The sequence below is a fragment of the Eumetopias jubatus genome, unplaced genomic scaffold (assembly GCF_037043125.1).
Source record: "Eumetopias jubatus isolate StellerSeaLion01/CBP00866 unplaced genomic scaffold, mEumJub1_p1.0 scaffold_16, whole genome shotgun sequence".
Taxonomy (NCBI): domain Eukaryota; kingdom Metazoa; phylum Chordata; class Mammalia; order Carnivora; family Otariidae; genus Eumetopias; species Eumetopias jubatus.
In genome coordinates, this window is record NW_028274822.1 from 4,150,875 (window position 1) to 4,173,880 (window position 23,006).

The 23,006-nt window shown below is 39.3% G+C and overlaps 1 protein-coding gene across 1 annotated transcript in view; it reads right to left on the reverse strand.

The window, feature by feature from the left end:
* Positions 1 to 23,006, reverse strand: part of ZNF407 (zinc finger protein 407) — a 443,038-nt gene that overhangs the window by 118,236 nt on the left and 301,796 nt on the right. The window contains exon 8 of the mRNA XM_028102875.2: positions 21,307 to 21,485. Coding sequence (XP_027958676.1) covers positions 21,307 to 21,485 — 179 coding nt within the window. The remainder of the gene's footprint in view (positions 1 to 21,306; positions 21,486 to 23,006) is intronic.

Here is a 23,006-nt window from a genome sequence, read left to right on the forward strand (position 1 = left end):
TCTTCTGGTCAGATTATTATTGAGATAATGAACGCCATTGTATACAGAAACTCTACTTGTTACCTTATACTTTGTTTTTAAATAGGAAGCACCAGAGTGAGATCAACATATAAAGATCTCATAATGAAGGTCAGTTTTTTCACATTTCAATCCTCATTTGCTTCAGTATATTCACTCTCAGAGTTCAGAGTTACAGAATGACAAACAACATGAAAGAAACATAGAGTGTGAAAAGTCTAATGGATGTTTGAGCTATGCATGTTTAGATAAATGTCTATGTATTACAAACAATAGAATTTATATCCTAAAACAACAGATGATACATAACCAAAAATGCAAGTTTAGAATTTAAGATACGTTACTAGCCCCGTCTCCTGGGTCAAAGGTATCCATCCCTACACCAGCTTATACTCACAACCTCGGATCACGCCTTACCCTGCAATGTCAATTCTGTCTCTGGGGTCTAAATGATTATTTTCTCTCCTTGGGCTTTTATAATCCAGCCAAGGACAAGGGAGCTAGCTATCTTTCTTCAGTGGGGTGACTACCACCTACCCCTATTCTGCTTGGTGCAAACACAGGCAAGTTCCTTTGTGGACTGATCATTTTCTAGAGGTCATTCAGACCATAATTTCAGGGCCTCGCCACTATCCTGATGGTCCTTCTTAGGAAATTAGACCCAGTGGGAACGTTTTCTCCCTCTGCTTAGTCTATGGGTCAGCATTTTCCTTCCCTTGTAGTTCTTAATTCCCTTAAGTGGCAATTATTTAAGACACAGTTAGAGAAGGTGCAATCTACATTCATCCAATAAAACCTAAATATTAAAAAGGACAGAAAAATTCAGCATGGCTACAAGGATAAATGGGAGAGCATTTAGCATTTGAAAGGTACCAACGAAGTGGTACATGAGTAAATGGATAAAATTAAAAAAAAAAAAGATCGGAGATAAAAAAAAGATTAAGAAGAACTAAAAGGGCATACTATGTGTCAAAGAGACAGAGCATCTTAATTATAAAAGGTTAATATCACAGCCAGAGTCAAGAAATTGGTGGAAAAACCACTCTAATAAATACTACCTAGAAATCCACCCATGGCAGCTGATACAGAAAGACTAAATTTTAGATTTTTAATGAGCATATGATAAAAATCTGTTAGATTAGTACTGTGGTCCAAGATACTCTTCACAGAGATACCATATTAGTGTGAAAACATGATGCTTAGGGATGAAATCACCATGTCTGTGGAAAGACATGTTAGAAAGACTATGATCACTGCATGGACATAAGAGATGAATGTGTGTCCTAAGCTAAAGGTTCTAAAAGGAGCCAAAGGAGGAAAGGTTAAGATTCTGAATTTTATGTGGCCCATTCATAAGGAAATGGTGAAACAACTAGAATGAATAATAAACTACCAGAAAGGACTTAATTAAAATGACAACGCCCTCATGAAGCACGCAGAAGCTCCAACCATGTCATGCAGAGAATGACAGGATGTGTGACCTGTGGGTACTGTGGAGCGTAATGTGGGCAGGCCAGTAGGCAGAGTCCTGAGGAACTCTACCACTTCTTCCCGTGGTCTCCACTTAAAAGCAGGTCAATACCTGTGAAATTTTAAGGACTGACTCAAGTCCAATTGTATTCTTAAAGTTTTAAAACTTAATCTTCATGATTTGGTCTTCAATTTAACTCATTATCTGCCTGGTATATCAGAAAGTAGCATTTTGCCAAGAAAATCCAACATGTGGTGTTTGTGAGACATGGTAGACACATGAAAAACTTCTGGGTTGAAAGTAAATATTCATATATAAAACCAGACTGATTCCACGAGGACCACTTTTAAGGCTTTATTTAACTCCCACAGTTAGAAAAGGTCTAATCTCTAGCATAAATCCCTTATTCTTCAGCTCTCAAAACTGTTCTGATTCTGTGAGTGAACACTGACCCATCCAACACTCGAGATGACATTTGACCCAAGCATCGCACGTGACACAGCCTGGCCTTCTGAGAAGGCAGCAGCATCATGGCGGCCACACTGAAACCAGGGGCTGGCTCCACGTGCCTCGCCAGCCTTGTAACCTCACGCTCCCCCTCACCATTAAACTGGGAAGGACAGTAGTATCGCGTGATTTGGGAAATTAAATGAGATGATACTCTTAAACACAGCCCACTAATTGGCAAATTGAGTGCTCATATGTAACCACTATTATCACATATAATGTAGCAAATTATTTAGAATACAATGGAATGAACTCAGTGCTTCTTTTTACATCTTTCCTATACTCTAAAGAGTAGAAAAAACTTATCGTGGAAAAGGCTTTATAAGATTAAGCCAACTAGAAAAGTATTACAACACACTGGCTTCTAAGCATTCCTCGAATTTGCTATTTCCCCCTTTCCTGGGGTCTGTGTTGTTCCATGGCCTGGAACGTTCTCTCCCACTTAACTCTTACTCTCTTTCAAGAATGAGGTGTAAGGCAGGAGTCTCACGTGGTGCCCTACACAGATCACGTCCCCAGATGCCTTCCCAAAGCACCTTCGACTTTATCTTTGTAGGCCTTAGATGGCAATTGGGTATTTATTTAAGTGGTTGTTCAATTAATGTCGATTCTCCACTAAATCAATAATCCCTAGTAAGGCAAGGACCAAGCCTGTGCTGCTCACTCCTCTGTCTCTGATGCCCATAGCACAGTGTGCTGGGCTCATTGTGGGCGGACAAAGGTCCATATTTGTTTGGTGGTGATCTGGTAGGTCTGAACACAAAAGTAGTTACAAATTCTCAAACAAAAAAAAAAAATTTCTAGTCACTTCAGGACTTTTAAAATGTGTTTTGCGACATACTAAGAAGCAGAAGAATGTAAATCTCATCAACTCAACAAAATTTACAAAACCTGCCCCACTAAAAAGGTTTAGAAATTACTGATTTAACTTCTCTGTGACAGGACTCAGAGGTCGTCACCAGAAATGTGAGAATGCTTTTCAGGAACAGTTTGGAGCTATTTAGGGAAAGGTTAGACCACTTCAATTCTGAAATTGGTTGGTGCCTTCCTGATCAGATTCTATGGGATAAAGTCCTGTAACTGCAAACAGCGTATCACAGCTTCCTAGAATTCTACAGTTTGGGGTTTCATATAAGGATTCATATCAGAGACAAGATCCATGGCTGGGAAAGAGTGGAGGGAAAGAGGGGCGTACTTGAGGAAACCTCACAGGAACTCCTGTCTGCTCATGAGGCAGGCATAGTGGGTAGGGAGGATGGTCATGCCCCTCACTGTGTGGAAGCGCAGGGCTAGCTCAGGTGGACACTGAGAAGAGCACGAACATACAAAACTGGAGCATGAGCAAATATACACACACAGAGCACATGCCCGCATAAATAAGTGGGCTATACTTGGGGCCTAACTCAAAACCTTTAGGGCAAGCACATTCGATTTTATCTGAATTATTGTAATAAACTATTGTTCGTATATGCTGAGTGAAAATGATTATATACGTATTAATGTAATATGTGAATATCTAGACATCTTAATGCCTAGAAGATGAACATACCCAAATTGATTCTGCCATAAATAATAAAAATACATAGCCCCAATTTCAAATGTCTTTTTCAATGTAAAAAAGACATTAAAAATTTGGTATGTTCAAACTGAACATAAAACATCTTAAAAATGTCTTTCTAACATAATTTATTAGACACAGATAGGGAAATTGGGGTAAAAAAGAAAATATATTAAGTACTATAACAGAATCATATCTAAAACCAAAATTACTTCTTTGACTGGTAAAAGATTCATGACCCAAAAGCATACATCACAGGAAACTTTTCCTCATTACGTACGGGGGAAAGGCCAGAAATATGGACAAAGATGATGTATTAGAATAACATTAAAGTAAAACAAAAGAAACCCAAAGTGTTATTCAGCCACATTTAAAGGGCCATCCTGTTTTTCTCTCGGTTCTTCAGCATTTTACTGCACATTCTTTGCAATCCAACTTTCAGCTAAATCCCCTCACAACCCCTTTATGGACCCTAAGGCCACTTCACCTGCTCGGCGTCCAGCCTGTCTCGCTTCTCACCTCTTACTCCCCAATTCTTACAGAGCCAAGTACTCGTCCACTTGCTTTCCCACGACTCAGGTCGATCAGCTTCGCGTACACTAACTGCGTTTGCAGAGGTTCTAGCGCCTTTCCGTCCCCCCAGCAAACACGGTCCGTGACACTCGCTTCCATAGAAAGAGCGCTTACAGGATATGAACTAACGTTACAATTACACGTGCACAAGAGGGACTACATCTGGCCCCGCTTCTATCTGGTCCGCCTGAATATCAGGGTTCATCTAACAAAGCTGAATCCTACCGACGGGTTATCTGTAAAACACCAAGGAGTACCACAGTTCAGTGTTGACTAGTCAAGAGATTCAGTAACTATTTAGTTGCCAACATAAAGAGGTTTAAAATATGATACTTAACTGCCTGATAAGTGAGAAAGGTCATGAGACTGGTACTTTTTAAAAAAATAAAAACTTAGGTGAAACCAGCTATAGTATTTACCAAACAGTACTCTGACATTTCAAGAGAACTATCTGGGCATTTTCACATCTTTGTCATTTTATATTAAGAAAGTCATTAAAGTAAACAGTGTATTCTGTTTCTGATCATGAGACTGAGGTATATAAACACAAATATGTAAGTTATGCCATCAATCCAGGACACGTATTAATATCAAATATAACTTGGAATATCCACTCTTGTCACTCAAGAGCAGCACCTACTGGCACAATTTAAAAGAACCCAGAAGACACAGAGTAATTTCAGTTCAATACTTTATTAATTACTTATAGAGCACCTAATATATGCCAGGCACTATTTTAAGTACTTTACAAATATTAACTTATTTAATCACTGTAAGACATTTATCACTAAATGAGATTTAATGACATAAACCTTACTCCAAGATTCAAGGATCTACTTCCTGTTAGTTTGAGATGCAGATTCGGTTTAAAGCCAACAGAATCCAAATCTGTCCCTGGCCAACATCTGGAAAGAAACCAGTATTAGAGTCCATTCTAATTTCATGAACCAGATAACAAATGTGGAGGAAATGCTGAAAGGCAGTCCCCTAAAAAGAGTTCTCTCCCAAAAAAGGAATATAAAATTTTACAGTCCATGCAACGTGAATAATCTATGCTAATTGCAAAGGAGTCTTGCCTTTTCCTTTATAAACAGAAAATCACTTGCGTGAGGTTTTTATTTTAAGCGTGCATTAAAATTATGATTTTTCGTAAGATGAAAAAATGACTCTGTGCCAATCACGCTGACATGCTACTCAACAAATGGCACTAATAGTGGTGACAAGAGTGAGCCTGTCTGAGTGGAGCTTTTTAAGAAGTATCTAGACCAGCCATCAAAACTATGATTTTATCTGGTTGGGGCCTACGCTACAGTCTGCTACAATAAAAGCTATTAGGTGATTTAAGTGACTACTTTACTATGATGGATTTTCATCTATTAAAAGAATGTATTTAAGTATTTTAAATCTTAGTTAGAAATAGAAAGAAAAGGAAAAATAAAAAAGCACAAGCATGTCTATATAAGCTAAAATATTTTGCTTCTTCATATTTTTCCTGAATAAATTAACTTTGCAAATTTACTCAATTGATTTATACATTTCCGATGCTGATTAAATGTATCATATGATATCTTTTTGGTCTATTTAGTTTTAGAGTCTCAAGCCAATTAGTATAATTTCTGTATTAACTTCCTCATTTTCATTTTCCCATCCCAATCAACTCCCTCCCCTAATCACCCCGCACCAACAGAGATACCTATTTAATATTTTCTGCTATGCATCCATGCAGGAAATAGAGAAGAAATAAGTATATTTTTTTTGTATTTGTAATTTAAAAAATTTTTATTTGTGGTAAAATACACATAAAGTAAAATTTACCATCTTAACAACCTTTAAGTGTACAGTTTGGTGGTGCTAAGTATATTCCCACTGTTGTATAATCAATCTCTGACTTTTTCATCTTGCAAAAGTGAAAGTGTACCTACCAAACAACTCCCCATGTCTCCTCTCCCCAGCCTCTGGCAACCATCATTCTAGTTTCCGTCCCTATGAATCTGACTACTCCAGGGACCTCATATTCATATATGTGGAATCGTACAGCATTTTTCTTTTGTGTCTGCCTTATTTCACTCAGCATAATATCTTTAAGGTTCATCTATGTTGTGGCATGTGTTGGAATTCCCTTCTTTTTAAGGCTGAATAATACTCCAATGTATGTATTATATAATTATATACATATTATACATAATGTAATTTATAATGATATATAATCATAATTACATAATATAACTTACAGAATATATATTATATATTTTCTTTACCCATCATTTGTTGATGGGCATTTGGGTTGTTTCTTTTGGCTACTGTAAATGTTGCTATGAGCGTGATCTGCTTTCATTTCTTTTGTGCATATACTCAGAAGTGGGAATGTTAGATCATTTGGTAGTTCTATTTTTAATTTTTTGAGGAACCACCATACTGTTTCCATAGCAGCTATACTATCTTAAATTCCCAACAGTGCACAAAGGTTTCAAATTCTCTACACCCTTGCCAACACTATTTTATTTTATTTTTTTGATACTAGATAATTCTAGTGGGTGTGAGATAGTAAGAGTAAATTTTTAAAGTGACTTCTTAGCTAGTAAGAAAAATATGGTGAACTCCTGTAGGATTTTGATGGTTTTCTTTTTCACATTTAGGTCTTTCATCCATTTTGAATTTATTTTTGTGTATGGTGTAAGAAAGTGGTCCAGTTTCATTCTTTTGCATAGAGCTGTCCATTTTTCCCAACGCTGTTGAAGAGACAGTCTTTTCTTCCATTAGATATTCTATCCTGCTTTTATATTTTCCATAGAGTTGAGGATCCATTTCTGGGCTCTCTATTCTGTTCCACTGATCTATGTGTCTGTTTTTATGCCAGTACCATACTGTCTTGATCACTACAGCTTTGCCATATAACTTGAAGTCTGGAATTGTGATGCCTTCAGCTTTGCTTTTCCTTTTCAAGATGGCTTTGGCTATTTAGGATCTTTTGTGGTTCCACATAAATTTTAGGATTGTTTGTTCTAGCTCTGTGAAAAATGCTGGTGGTATTTTGGTAGGGATTGCATTAAATGTGTAGATTGCCTTGGGAAGTATAGACATTTTAACAATATCTGTTCTTCCCATCCATGAGCATGGAATGTTTTTCCATTCTTTGTGTCATCTTCAATTTCTTTTATAAGTGTTCTATAGTTTTCAGAGTACAGATCCTTACCTCTTTGGTTAGGTTTATTCCTAGTATCTTATGGATTTTCGTGCAATTATAAATGGAAAAGATGCAACCTCTTTGGCATTGGCCATAGGAACTTCTTATTAGATACGACTCCAGACGCAAGGGAAACAAAAGCAAAAATGAACTACTGGGACTTCATCAGGATAAAAAGCTTCTGCAGAGTGAAGGAAACAATCAATAAAACTAAAACAAAACCTTTGAATGGGAATAGATATTTGCAAATGACATCTGATAAACGGTTATTAGCTAAAATCTATAAAGAATTTATCAAACTGAACACCCCAAAACACAAATAATCCAGTTATGAAATGGGCAGAAAACATGCATAGACATTTTTCCAAAGACATACAGATAGCCAACAGACATGTGAAAAGATGGTCAACATCACTCATCATTGGGGAAATACAAATCAAAACTACAATGTGATATCACCTTACACCCGTCAGAATGGCTAAAATTAACACAGGAAACAACAAACATTGATGAGGATGCAGAGAAAGGAGAAGCTTCCTACCCTGTTGGTGGAAATGCAAACTCATGCAGCCGCTCTGGAAAACAGTATGGAGGTTCCTCAAAAACTAAAAATAGAACTACCTTATGGCCTAGCAAATGCATAAGTAGGTATTTACCCAAAGGATACAAAAATACTGATTCAAAGGGATACATGCACCCTGATGTTTATAGCAGCATTATCAACAACAGCCACATTGTGAAAAGAGCCCAAATGTCTATCAACTGAAGAATGGGTAAAGAAGATGTAGGGTATACACACACGAGGGAGTATTACTCGGCCATCAAAAAGAATGAAATCTTGCCATTTGCAATGACGTGGATGGAGCTAGAGTCTATTATACTAAAAGAAATAAGTCAGAGAAAGACAAACACCATATAATTTCACTTGTATATGGAATTTGAGAAACAAAACAGGTGAACATAGGGGGGAAAAAAAGAGAGACAGGCGAATCATAAAACAGACTCTTAACTATAGAGTACAAGCTATGGGGTGCTGGAGGGGAGGTGGGCGGGTGCGGGGGGCTAGACGGATGATGGGCATTAAAGAGGGCACTTGTTGTGATGAGCACTGGGTGTTGTATCTAAGGGATGAATCACTAATTCTACAGCTGAAACTAATATTACACTATATGTTAACAACTGGAATTTAAATAAAAACTTGAAACAAAAAAAGGAAAAAAGAAAAATCTGCTGAACACAGAATACTAAATTATTGAGTACTGTTTATTATGATGGTAAAACTAACCATAAAAGAATCATATTATAAGCAAAAAGTAAAAGGCTTTTCTTACTAATATAAAGGATTAAGGAACAATAATTTCACTGGGCACCATATTCTGAATGTAAATATGCATATCTCAATTTATTTGTTCATAAGGTTTCTCTGAATGATTGTAACAAACAGGCGCAGTAACCTACCCTAAGTCACAAAGTCATTCAGGGGAAGGACGAGACGGGGACACATCAGACAGACTGTCAAGGAATTTACGTTATAGATCACAGAGAAATGAAGAGCAGGGGTATGTGGAATGAAGGGGAATATATATGTTCATATATATTTATAAATATTATAAATATATTATATTTACATATATCCAATTATGGGAATTTTAGGATAAAATTTAAGACACGTGCATGCTTAATTTTAGAAACTGCTACGGTGGTAGAGAGGAAAGAAATGGACTCAAAGAAATACTGTGAACTGATTTTCAACAAAAGCGAAAGGCATACGGTTGTCAACAACTGTTGCTCAAAAAAAAAAAAAATACCAAACCAAAATAAAACCCTCAACCTGTACCTAATGTTATCCAAAATTTGACTCAAAATAGATCACAGATATAAATATATGCAAAATAAATGCAAAAACATAAAGCTTCCAGAAGAAAATATAGGAGTTAATCTTTGTAACTTGGGTTAGGCAAACAGTTTTTAGATACCATATCAAAAGTACAAACCATAAGGAAAACCATCAATAAACTGGACTTCATGAATACTGTAGTCCCTATTATTCATGAGACACATGTTCCAAGAACCGTAGCGGATGCCCCAAACCACAGATAGTACCGAACAGTACACATACTATTTTGTACTGCCGTACATATACACCTATGATAAATTTTAATTTGTAAATTGGGCACAGTAAGAGATTAACAACAAGTAATAATAAAATAGAACAATATACTGTTAATAAAAGTTATGTGAATGGGGTTTCTCTCTCTTTCAAAATATCTTATTGTGCCATACTCACCCTTCTCTCCTTGAGATGATGTGAGATGATAAAATGTGCACGTGATGAGTGACGGGGCATCATGAGGCAGTGCTAGGCTATGAATGACCTTCTGATGAGGCATCAGAAGGAGGGCCATCTGCTTACAGATCAAGTCTGACTGTGGCTGAATGGAACCACAGAGAGCTAAACTGCGGATATGGGGGGGGGGGCTACTTCATTAAAAACGTTTTCGCTGGGGCGCCTGGGTGACTCAATTGGTTAAGCATCTGCCTTCGGCTCAGGTGAAGATCTCAAGGTCCTGGGATCGAGCCCCGCATCAGGCTCCCTGCTCGGCGGGGAGCCTGCTTCTCTCTCCCTCTGCCTGCCGCTCTGCCTACTTGTGCTCTCTGTCAGATAAATAAATAAAATCTTTAAAAAAAAAAAATGTTTTTGGGCGCCTGGGTGGCTCAGTTGGTTAAGTGCCTGCCTTCGTCTCAGGGCATGATCCTGGAGTCCCAGGATCGAGTCCCGCATCAGGCTCCCTGCTCAGCAGAGAGTCTGCTTCTCCCTCTGACCCTCCCCCCCTCATGTGCTCTCTCTCTCTCTCTCATTCTCTCTCTCAAATAAATAAAAATCTTTAAAAAAATAAAAATAAATGTTTTCTCTGTGAAAGACAGTGTTAAGAGGAAAAAAAGGCAAGTTATAACCTGAGAGAAAATATTTGAAAATCATCTAACTGATAAAGGCCTTGTATCAAAAACACATTAAAAACTCCCAGAACTCAGTAATCCAATGAGAAAAGGGGCAAACTATTTCAAAAGACATTTCATCAAAGAAAATAGATAGCAAACAAGCACTGACAATCAAAATCAGTAGTGATCAAATACAAATTAAAACCACTAAAGACCACTAAACTCCTATTAGAATGACTTAGAAAACCTGACAATCCTAAGTGCTAGTGAGGATGCAGAGTGACTAGAAACTGATACAATGCTGGTAGAAACATCAGACGTACAGACTCTCTGGCAAACAGCCTGACAGTTGACTTTACAAGTTAAATATATACATACTGTATTGTCCAGGCATCTCATTTCCAGGTATTTACCTAAGATCAATGAAACCTTACACTCACGCAGAAACCTATATGTGAATGTTAACAGCAGCTCTGTTTATTTAATTACCAAGAGAGTAAACAACCTAGATGACATATGTCCTTGTGGTTCTGATTTGCATTTCCCTGGCAATGATGTTGAACATCTTTTCATGTGTTTACTGGCCATTTATGTATCCTCTTTGGAAAATGGCCATTCAGATCCTTTGCCTGTTTTTAAATTAGGTTATTTGCCTTGATACTGCTGAGTTCAAGGGTTCTTTATATATTCTAGGTAGAAGCCCCTTATCAGATAGATATGCAGATTTTTTTTCAATTTTATAGGTTTTCCTTTCATCTTCTTGATGGTGTCATTTCAACCACAAAAGTTTTTAATTTTGATAAAGTCCAATTTATTTTTTTTTTCTTTTATTGCCTGTGCTTTTGGTGTCATATCCAAAAACCTATTGCCTAATCGAAGGTCACAAAGATTTGTTAATATCTTTTCTTCTAGGGGTGTTATAGTTTTAGTTCTCGTATTTAGGTCTAAGATAATTTATGTTTGTTCGGTTTTTCTTTTAAAGATTTTTATTTATTTGACAGAGAGAGAGAGATAGCAAGAGCAGGAACACAAGCAGGGGGAGTGGGAGAGGGAGAAGCAGGCCTCCCGCTGAGCAGGGAGCCCGATGCGGGGCTTGATCCCAGGACCCTGGGACCATGACCTGAGCTGAAGGCAGATGCTTAATGACTGAGCCAACCAGGCGCCCTGGTAATTAATGTTTTAGATGGATCGATAAACTGTGTATTTATGGAAATGCAGGGGTTAGCATGCGTGCATACATTTCCTACTTCTGTCTGCTGAGAAAGCCCACAAGCCAAGGGTGCACAGAAGCAATGAGCATACACAGTGTGCATATCTTGGTTTCTAAACACCCTTCTCCGGTAAAAGAAACCAAAGATGCTTAAAGAAGACAGTGATTTCAGGATCAGGGCAGGCAAATCACCAGATAGATGAGCCTGGAGCACACTGTGGTGCTAGAAAGTAGAGATGGTCATAAAAGGATGGGGGCACCCCAAAGGACACAGAAGCTTGTCAGAAGGAGCTCACAATGGCCAACGCTGGAGCAATTTGACTAAGAAATAAAAATGACACTGAATTGTAAACCACAGAGTACAATAAATCCATAATGGTAAAAATAAATTGAATAAAAAAATAATTGGGAGTGAAGGGGCAGATATTCCTTAAAGAAGAATTCCAATTAAATGCAGAAGGAACGGGGGAAGAGAGTATTACTGCTAAAACTCCACAGATCCTGTTGTAGGCAATATCCACTAATGAATGTCAAAAATAGTGGGCAAATGCTTGAGGAGAAACAGGCTATTTGCATAATCTGGAAGTATCTCCCCAGAGATGTGTATTAATTAAAAAGGAGAAAATAGTAGGTCTGTAGTGGAGAAATACGGAGATACCACCTCACTCAATGGGTCCAGTTTACATTGTCCGCCATAACATACCTTGACGTGCTGCATGTCTACTCTGGGAGATGCTTTAAGAACCTGAACTGAATCATGAGTAAATGTCAGACTACTGGAAAACAAGGAACATTCTACAGAATAACTGATCCCTATTCGTTAGAAGCATCAAGGTTGTGAGAGACAATGAAAGACTGAAGAGACACAAGAACCAGAGGGCACGTCAGTCCCTGAGCTGAGCTCTGAAAGAAGAAAAACGGCAGGAAGGAGACCTGGTGGGGGATGGGAAGGAAGGATGCGGCTTAGCAGGTGGTCTTTGGTTTCGGTAATCCCGTCACGGTTATATCTGACACTCACATTCGGGGAAGCTGGGCAAAGGATATTTGGGAACTCTGCACTATTTTCACAACTTTTCTGTAAGCTTAAAATTTCAAAAGAAAAACTCAAAACAAGGAAAACCTGCTAGATGGTAACTTTGCTCAATAAAAACAGAAATAAATACATTTGCAAATGATTGATAATGTACATTTTATATCTTCTGACCTAAATTTCAATACTAATTAAATAGTATTCCTAAACTTAATTCGAAGTTTTAGGAACTGAAATATGTTTTTTCGAAGAACCTGTTCCATTCTTCTTCCATAAAGGGTTTCAAAGGAAACGATAACTGTTTTGCACTATCAGCAGTAAGACCTGCCAACGCCCACCATGTTTCTCTCATATAAAATTGCATGTTAGTCAGGGTCAAGATATGAATGTGAGGGTGTGTAAATTTTTAAAATATATAAATTATATTGAATTAAACAGTTGATAAAAGGTCTATATAAAAATAAAAGCCACATCAATTACCTGATAAAATCATACTGCACCCACTCTAACTTTCCACAATCAATTTTTTCCCCTTAAAATTTTGATAAATGAAGTTGTCAGGGGGGATAAGATCACAATTTTGTTTTCTTTTCTTTTTTCTCTTTAACTATTTTAACTTTCAGAATTCAGTTCATGAATGCTGTGAATGTTAGCCTAGATAAGATCACAGTTTTGCTTGGTGATGAGGTAAGCATACTGTCATGTGCCTGTATAACCTCGCGGCAGCAAGGAAAGAGCCGAAAAGGAAGTTTCAACGTGGCTCTGAGTCACCCAGGCTAATCCTACTTTGCTAGGCCTCCTGAGAAAGAAGAGCATGGAGTTTTTTTCTGGCAAAAAAAAATTAAACCTCACTTTAAAACTTCTAAGATCATACAGCTAGGGAAAGAGCCTGAGTGCTCTGAGCGCCTGAGATCCATCAAAAATGATTAATTGAATGGATTTACATGAACTTCAGGTTGTCTTCAGTCAACTGTATGAGGTGTTGCTAACAAAAGCTATATTTTAATTGTGGACTCTGATTTTATTTTAAACGTTGTGACTGCCACTAAGGAGTTTATAGAACATTGAAATATATACTACGAAGGATACTATTTCAGCATATTCATTTATAAAAACATTTTTTAAAAATATAAAGTATACTAAATAACAAAGAATAGAAATAATTCAAATAAATAAAGTGATGTTTCTACTCTGAAAAAAAGCTATATGAGGACCTTCTCTAGCCCTAACTTTAGCTACACGCTCAGACTGTCATGCTGATATATGGATACTCACTAACACATAGGTTACAAGATTCATTACTCTTAATAGCAACTTCAAATAATGCAAAGAAATCATTTCAGTCTTTTCCTTCTAACTTCCTGTTAAAAGGGCAATAACAAAGCCCGCTATCTTTTTCTTTTAAAGAAAATCTCTGCATTATTTAATCTGATATTCAACAGAAAGGCTAATCAGGGTTATACACCTTGTGGCAGAGAACACAGACATAGAGTGGCTGAGTGACTTGCTTCAGGTCACACATCTCAACAGCGATGGAGTCAGGACACTAAACCCAGTTCATCCGCCTGACACCCGGGCCATCTGCCAGGCTCTGTACTAGGTGGCGGAAGTACAACTGTGAAAACATTTACCCTGGTGGCTCTTTTTATTTAGTATACGTTACTTCATAGCTCACGTTTTCATTGATCTGAAGTCTTAAAACTCCAAAATGTTAAGGCTTCATGAAAACAATTTCATTAACCCACAGAGGCTGATTCTGTTTTTAGCTCCTGTGCGTGCAGCATGATATGACTGGCAGACTCCTGGAAGGCAAACAGGCGTGGATTTCAGTGGGCTCCACTGCAGTGACACAGCCTCCGTGGGCAAGTTAGCCTATTGAAGACCCATTTTTTTTAAAAAGCATTTAAGTTGGGAATAACACCTACCAAAGAGCTTTGTCTTGAAGAAATGGCCTGGTGACAAGTTTGGCACAGACACTCTTGCTACCCCCCTTCCTCTTCGTTTCTTTGTAACTGAAGTCACAATGCCACCGTGTAAAGTAACAGTGTGCTTTAGTACCACGCACCACCAGCCACCTAAAGCAGGAAGCCGTGCCACATACATCGCACTCCCCAACAAGCAGGACTGCCCGATGGCAGGAGGGCCGTGGGAAGCAGGTGGCAGAAGCGTGGACCACACAGATGGAAAGAAGCATGTATGTCCTTAGCCCTGCTCCACAGTGATAAGCAGAAAAAAGACATTTTTGGACATACCAAAGAAAAGTTAGAACATTTCTTCCTAAGCAGACTGAATTAAAAATATTTTAAAATGTACACTTAGAAGGTTTTGAAAAAAACATGTTTCAGTATATTATTCAATAAAAGAGAAAGAGGGATGAGTCGAGAGAATCTGCTTATCAGTAATGCTGCATTTACTGATAAGCATCCAGCAAATGAACCGGTCCTGGACAGCAAGTCTATTACCAGAAAAAGCTGGTCGATGAGAACCCCTACTTTGTCATTATTCCCCCACCGGCTATACAGTACATGGGGTAGTTAGTTCTAAACCAAGGAAATCCAACAGGACTGAGAGAGGGAGAGAGAGCAAAAAGAAAAGCCAGTTACTCGAACCTGCCACGCCGGGATGGACACGGAGCACGGTGCCGGACGGAAGGCGCCAGAGTACACAGAAAGGAGTTAGACGGGAACAAAGACATTTAGCAGCAGTTAAGACAAACAGTAAATTAACCCACGGGTGTTGTCTGAGGGTAAAGAATCAAATTGTTGAACTGTTAATTATTTTAGGAAGTCTTTTGTCAGTGGTGAAATACCAGGAGCATGGAAAACAAGGAATCCAGTCTGAAGGTTACAAAGAGAGAGAGTAGAGGCTGAAAATTATAGAGCTGCTAGTCTAACATCTATATTAGGAAATAAATTTGAGATGATACTTATGGATGAGCTTAATGATACATTTGGAGAAGTACAATTTAATAGGAGTGAGTCAGCATGGATTTACCAAAGGCAATCATGTCAGAAAAAATTTCGTTCCTTTTTAGGTTGAAGTAATAATTGGTTTATGTAAGGAGAACCAATGAGACACTGTCAGGATTTTCTGAGATTTTTGGACCTCTTCATAAAATGAATTATTGTACAAAATGTCATGACATGTGTCAGAGCACCAACTAACAAAAGGGGCTGAAAGTAATGGGGTTAAAAATAGAAGGCCCCACAATCTGGGTAAAACTACATTCTACAGGGCTCTGTAGATCAGAACGCGAATGTTTTTAATTAATGATGAAGAAAATCTTTTATATGAGGAAATTTGAATATTCCGCTAAATGAGAGGGAATGGTTAAGATACAAAAGGCTACAGCTGTTTTATCTTAACTGTGATAGATGAAGCAAAGGGGCTCCAGAGTGGAATATGGAATTCAATCTGCCCGAATACGCAGCGATGTGCTTGCAGAGAATTAAAGAATCAGTTAAGTGTAGTTACAGTTTAAATGGTACTGGATTAGATAGTGTTGGAAAGAAAATGGATGTGGAGTTTTGATAAGAATCAAACTTTCACATTCTTCCTCTTATACCTGGGGAAGAGGAAAACGCTATGGCATGCAATTAAATAATACATGTTTTAAAGAATTAAAAAACTGATTATCTTATGGAACAATACGAAAATCCCACTTTGTGAAGAGACTATGTCACACTGTACAGGTAACTTAATGTACATTTTTAAATGATTAAGTCTTAATATATAAGAACTGACAAAAATCATATCAATTTAAATATGAATTTTTTAAAACCCTACAACAGTAGAAAATAAAGGAATTAGAGCAAATACCATGTCATCACTTAATGCTTAATTTCTCCTGAACAGAGATCATTTGATCATCACCTTTAGAAAACACAGACACATTTCCGACAATGAAATCCCAGCTTCTCAGAGGAAAGGCAAAGGAACTAAATGGACATCACAGTCACACTACAGAGTGGCCAGGCCGCCCAGTTCTTTGCGGGCATGCACCAACAGCAGCAAGCGCCACCTCAGAAGCAAGCACCGCGCTTTGACCTGGTGTGGACCTGGAATTCACGAGAGAAAACCATCTTTGTTTCCTTCTTTAGCACAATCACGAGAACCACACGTGCTCCCCTCAACCTTCTCCGCAGCCTTCTCAGTCTTCATCCCCCGCTCTTTCAGGTGTTCATAACCAACCCCCAAGACTGAATGAAGGTCACTTGTATTGCAAACACGGAGTTTATTTCATTCCCGCTCAGGGTGCAGTGAATGAACGCCAAGCTAATTCTTCGGTAACAGAGATGGCAGACAAGCAACTGCTAAGACAAAGGTCAAATAAAGATCATTCGTGGGGTGAAATGGATTTCACTAAATAGAAAAAAAATTATAATGTACAATGACAGAATTCTGGCAACTTTTAATTTGATGTCAATTTTGTGGGGATTAATAGGATTATAAAATTTCATCATATTGGATCTAGAGTAGACCTAAATGAATCTCTCTAGACATACAGGAAGCAAATAAATCATGTTTTTTTAAAAAATATATGTATAGAAAAGCTTTAGTTCATCAACTCTACGACTGTGAGATTTATCTACAGTTGTTTTTTTTTTGTAGTTGGTTCATCCTCGCTACTGCAAAGCATCCCACTCGGTGAACACATAGCCTTTTGTACAATCTACTTGATGGACATTTGGGTAGTTTCAGTTTTTGACCATGATGAAAGTATCGATAATGATATAAAGTATAAATACAAAGTAAAAGACTGTTTCTTGTAAAAGACTGAAATTGTCACAGATTAAAAAACCAAATGCAGCTTATAAAGAAGCTGATGAAGCTACACCAGTATGAAATGCAGAATGCTGGCAAGAAGCATTACTACAGACAAAAAGGAACATTTCATAATTGTAAAGATAGACGGGTATGTATATAAAATAATCTTAAAGTTCTGAGTAGCCAGGGATAGATCTTTAAAATATGTAAAGCCAAAAGTAAGAGAATTAAAAAAAAACAAAAAACAACAAATCCACAATCATAGTGGGCAGCTTTACTACACTCCTCTTCACAGCTGATAGAGGTAGCATAAAAAAACATATAAGAATATAGACAATCTGAACAGCACAGTGAAAAAACTCCGTGTAAGTGATATGTAAGGAACACAGAATACACACCAAACAGCACCATTATTTACGTTCCTTTCTAGTATGTCTGAAACATTTACCAAAACTAACCAAATGCTGGGCACGAAGAAAGCATAAACAAATTTCAAAGGACTGAAATAATTCAGTATCATGTTCTATAAGCACAGTAGATAGAAGCTAAAATCAATTTATATTACCATTTCAATAGTTAAAAAAAAGGTAACTAGAAAAATCCCCGAATGCCTGGAAATCAACAAATACATTTCTAAATAATCAACTTTCATTTGAAAAATAACCACTTTTATCTGTTTTTCAAACAAAGCTATAACCAAAATTAGAGTTCACATAGAACCTTTAATTCTCTGGAGTATGAAATGAGAAATGATACTAAAATCATTCTTTTAGTTCCCGAAAATCACTGAGAGGCAAGACCATGAATTACCCACAGAAGTGATGGAGATGGAGAACAATGGGCAACCATGGATGCTCCATCTGGCCACGAGTAACTGTGCACACAGCACATTACCTGGTACAGATGGTGGACAACACTGTCCTAACAGCTCTTACTGTCCCCACCATACAGAGGGGGACGCGAGACCCACAGAATTAAAACAACAGTTCCGGAGTCATTCAACAAGGAAACAGGGCCGACATTCAAATCTATCCTACCCTGAAGGCCACGCCTACACACCTACAGAAGCACAGAACGCTCCTAACTGCACGCATGAGGACGGGAAGCTCTGAGATGTGCAAAGGTCTGCGACCTTGACAGCATGGAGCACCAGGATGTGACCTGGTCTCTGGGGAACTCTGACTCAAGTACATCGCCTCCATGACTGCAGGTACATCTTCACGTACCCAACCCGGGGAAGCACACAATCACAGCAAAACCTCTTTCTGCAGAGCTGTTTTCCAACAAAAAACAAGATACCTTACTTTAACATAGAAATTTCCAGATATTATCTCAATTAAAATTGAAAATATCCCAAATGGCACTTTTCTGTGGCTGCCGGTTAATGTGTCCCTTCTAATGGTCTTTTGCATGTTTGATATACACGGTAGAGCCACGTGAGGACCAGAGCGATTTAGTTTGTCTGTTTTGGGGTAGTTTTAAACTCAACCTTTTATTAAAAGAACTGCAAAATATGCTTCATTAAATGCTGGGCTATAAGATGCTCAGCACATGAACAGTGCGGACACCAGAGAACACAGCTGATGGTACCCTTTCCGGCCAGGAACGACTCTTGCAGAAAACCTGGATGCTGCTGCGGACCCAGCCCAGTCCCTACCACCCAGCATGGATCAACTGTGGCGCCTAATTCCACCACCAAACAATACGGAATGAAGAACAGCAACAGCTTGATTCAATATCTTACTGTATATTGAGGAAGGTTCCTTTCTCATAGCCCTAAATGTACTGCAGATGATTTACAATTACAAGTTTAAAAAGCCAGTCATAGCCTAAAAAACTTTACCGTTTTAAAGTTTTCTCTTAACTGAGTTAAGTTTATCAAAGCAAAAATATTACCAAAGAGCACTACTGCCATGCCCGGGGAGAAACCGACAACCGACATCCCACGTGTACCACCTGGGTTTGGTCTGTGAGGAATGCTAGCTACAGAGACTTCTGCAGAAAACAGTTTCAAACAGAATTATAAACATAAACCGAAAACCAGGACTATATGCGCATGAGCATCACACATATACACAAAGAAACTAGAATAATTTTTCTTAAAACTTGTTTTATACTAATACTATCTCAAAACATCTCTCCAGGGACACTCAGCATCGCTCCTGCAGACGGCACAGGGCACGCGGTCTGTCCTTCTGCGCAGAGCGACAAAAGCAATGTGTGTCTGTGCTCTGCAGTCAGTTCCTCCTCCTTTCCTCAGCGTTCATCTGAAAGTTACAAATCCTTTATTTTAGGGAAATAACCCATTTGTGATATCCAGTTGGTGCAATGGAGAGACAGAAGACACCGACACTGCACCTTAAGAAGGAGGTGCAGCAGGACTCTCTTGAAAACCGTACTTTCCTGATGACGCAGCGTCAATTTAGATCATTTTGCTTGGTGGCTACTCGAAGCGCCTCCTTCCACAGGCAGTATGGCCTCTGTATGGTCATGATTCATCTTAAGGAAGAATCCATAGGCACTGATGGCCAGAAGATATTTCAATTTGACTTTATCTGTTCTTGTGCCTAAAGGTACAAACTGTCCAATTCAAAGCATTTCAGTAACAACCTTACCAACACGCAAGGAATACCGACCTGTGTTTTTGTTTTTCAAAAACAGCCCTGGATACAACACAGATGACAACTACAGACATTCCACCATTGCTTAAAAAGCCAGTCATATGAGCATAAACAGAAATTTGAAAGGACACATCAGCAAAAACCAAGTAATAACCTTATATGCAGACACTCTCAAATGTATTAATAACTAATAGTTAAGAATATCTTTCTAAATCAAATCATTCACTAAGTTCCGTTTCTTCTAATGTAAACGTTATCTGAGCAAACATTACTTATGCATTTTGCAATGGGTAGGGTTTCCCATAACTTTTGCATTTTGGGTGGGGGTTCCCCTGACTTTCAAACACTGTGGTCACATGTCCAGCATTACTACCATGACCCCCAGCCCTTCTGCATTGCTTCTGCCAGGCAGGCATAAATGGTATTGCGCTTGGCCATTAGCTTTTTCATTTCTCACAAAGACCCCTAAAACAGATACCGCCATGTAGATTTACAGAGGAGGAACCTGAGGTGTGACGAGATTGGCCTGCCTGAGGTCACAGGGCCAGTACCGAAAGAAGGAGGGTTTTCACGTGGCTCTAACTGATCCCAGAGCATCTGCTTAGAACATTCCCTGTATCAACTGGCATCACTGAAGTACAGTACTGCTTGGCCTACGTTCTGGAACTTTCTCTAAATCCCTCAGGATAAGCACTTCCTCCAACATGTCCTCATGTGCGTGACCCACCCTGCTGCTGCACAGTAAGAACTCAACATGGAGGAAGGCATGCTTGCTAATGAAACAACAACGCTGGGCTATGCACAGGGATAGATTTGCTGAACCCTGTCGTTGTTGCTGCACCTCTGGGGCTTCCAGAGTGCGGACTTCCGACCCGAGGAGGCGAGACTATTTTAGCGGTCATCCTCTGCTGTCAGCACCGTGCCCCTCACACTGCGGACAAGTCCCCCCTAATCTCTGGGACACAAGTGACATCACGGTATGCTGTCCGAGCTGCTCAACTCACCCTCCTGGGGCACACGCTCTCCCTTCCCAGGTACTCATCCCAAGACAGTGATACACAGGGACAGGGCATAACATTTTAAAGCACAAACGTTTTTTGAAAAAAATTAAAAATGTTACCAATTAGTCAAAATGTGGAGTTCAAACTGCTATCGTTTCAGTCAACCGAGCGTGGACTATTTGCTATTACTAACTTTATCATCCTGGGGGGATTATTTTGTCATAGCTGCTCTTGATGACATACGATAGAAAAGACCCATTTTCACAGTCGAGTGGGATAAGCCCGGAATGTGCTTTTTTAGAAGTCTGGAAGCAGATGCTCTCACGTGCTCTACTGTGTCAAAGTCAGTGACAGTAATGGACAGCTAGCATCCTAACGCTCTGGATGAATAAAAACTACAACTATGTCAACAGCGTTAGCCCTTACCAGCATGCAAGTAAGCCAAGTCAGGGTTCTCGATGTCGGGGTGCTGCTCCTTCAGGTGGTTTCGGAACTCCACAGGCACATTGGTTCCGTAGTCACACTTGGGGCAGTTGTACATCTTGACTCCTTCATGTTTGCCCGTGTGTAAAATGTGCTTGCGGATGTTTTCAGCACAGTTTGACCTACCGAGTAAGAAAGAGAAGTCAACCAAACTGAGGTTGAGTCAGCACCATGAGACCACAGACGATGATATTAGCGAACAGCTATGGAGGCCTTCCTGTGTGTCAGGCCCCAGTCGAGGGCTGTACTGGTACAGTAATTTCTACTTGTGTAACACAGTAGTCCCATGACGCTGGTAGTTTCTGTGAACCCTGGTGCTAATTTTTAGGTTGGTCTTTTACCTCAGTGACCCAATACTATGTGGAACCCGAAGCTCAAAATCCCAGGTTCTACGATCTTACTATCAGATTATTCTGGTGCCACTTGAGGGCACTGAAGGAGTCTCCTTAACCCCAAGAACACACCTGTCACCAGGGAGGAGTGGTGCGGAGGGAAGCACTGTGGCCTCACTGAGTTTAGAACACTGAGGCAACAAAGCAGCTCTGTGTGGCTTTTATGTTCTGTCAAGTGAGCTCTAAAACAGTCTGGAGATAGAAAAGCAGCAGTGTGCTGAGTGCTGGTGAGCTTTCCACGTTGGTGTAGGTTTCTAAGCATGAGGGACTGAAAGATACAATGGAGGCTCCACATTCTGTATGCCAAACAGCCCTGAAAACAGGAGTAGGCTCCTCTCCCACTGTTCTACCAACTCAGAAAGGCAAGGCCTGAAATGCCCCGATAAGAGGCAACAGGCCTCTGCTCTTGAAGCAAGTTCTTCCATCGGCTCCTTCAGCCCTCTGTGAGTCTCTGCATCAGACACTGCACACCCAGACCCTTTCTGAGCACATACACAGCTGCTTTCTTTTGTCTTTGTTAGAACAGTACTAAAAAGGGCACTGCAAATGCAAGCAGGTTGGCCGGGGAGAGGGGGTGCACTGAACTAGAAACAAAAAATCAGGCTGGCCTCAAATTTCCCACAGAACAAAATTAAATGTCAAAAGAAAAATCAAGCAATAGGATCATCAGCATTTCTGGAGGGTACTGCCGAAGAACAAAATTTCTGCAGGATGTTGTTTGAAGTGAAGGTTCTGTGACCAATAAGGTAGGAAAACGGTAGTTAGCAAAGACATCTCACAATGATGATGATGAAAGGTCCTACCCGGGTCCTACCCGGAAGCTTCCCAAGGCTCTGCGCTGCCCCAACACTTCTTTTTTTTTTTTTAAGAGACAAAGACTCTTTTTTTTTTTTTTTAAAGATTTTATTTATTTATTCATGAGAGACAGAGAGAGAGAGAGAGAGAGAGAGAGGCAGAGGGAGAAGCAGGCTCCCAAGGAGCAGGGAGCCTGATGCGGGACTCGATCCCAGGACCCTGGGATCATGACCTGAGCCGAAGGCAGACGCTTAACCATCTGAGCCACCCAGGCGCCCTGCCCCAACACTTCTAAGTAGGATTGCATTTGTGTGTAATATTCAACTGCGATGCTGACTTTGCAGGATGCACTCCAAGAACATTGGTGATGAACGCAAAAATGGTTATAACGCAACAATTTTACAGTAGCTACACTATCACACACAGGTAAAGGCAACAAAGGACATTAGAAATCTA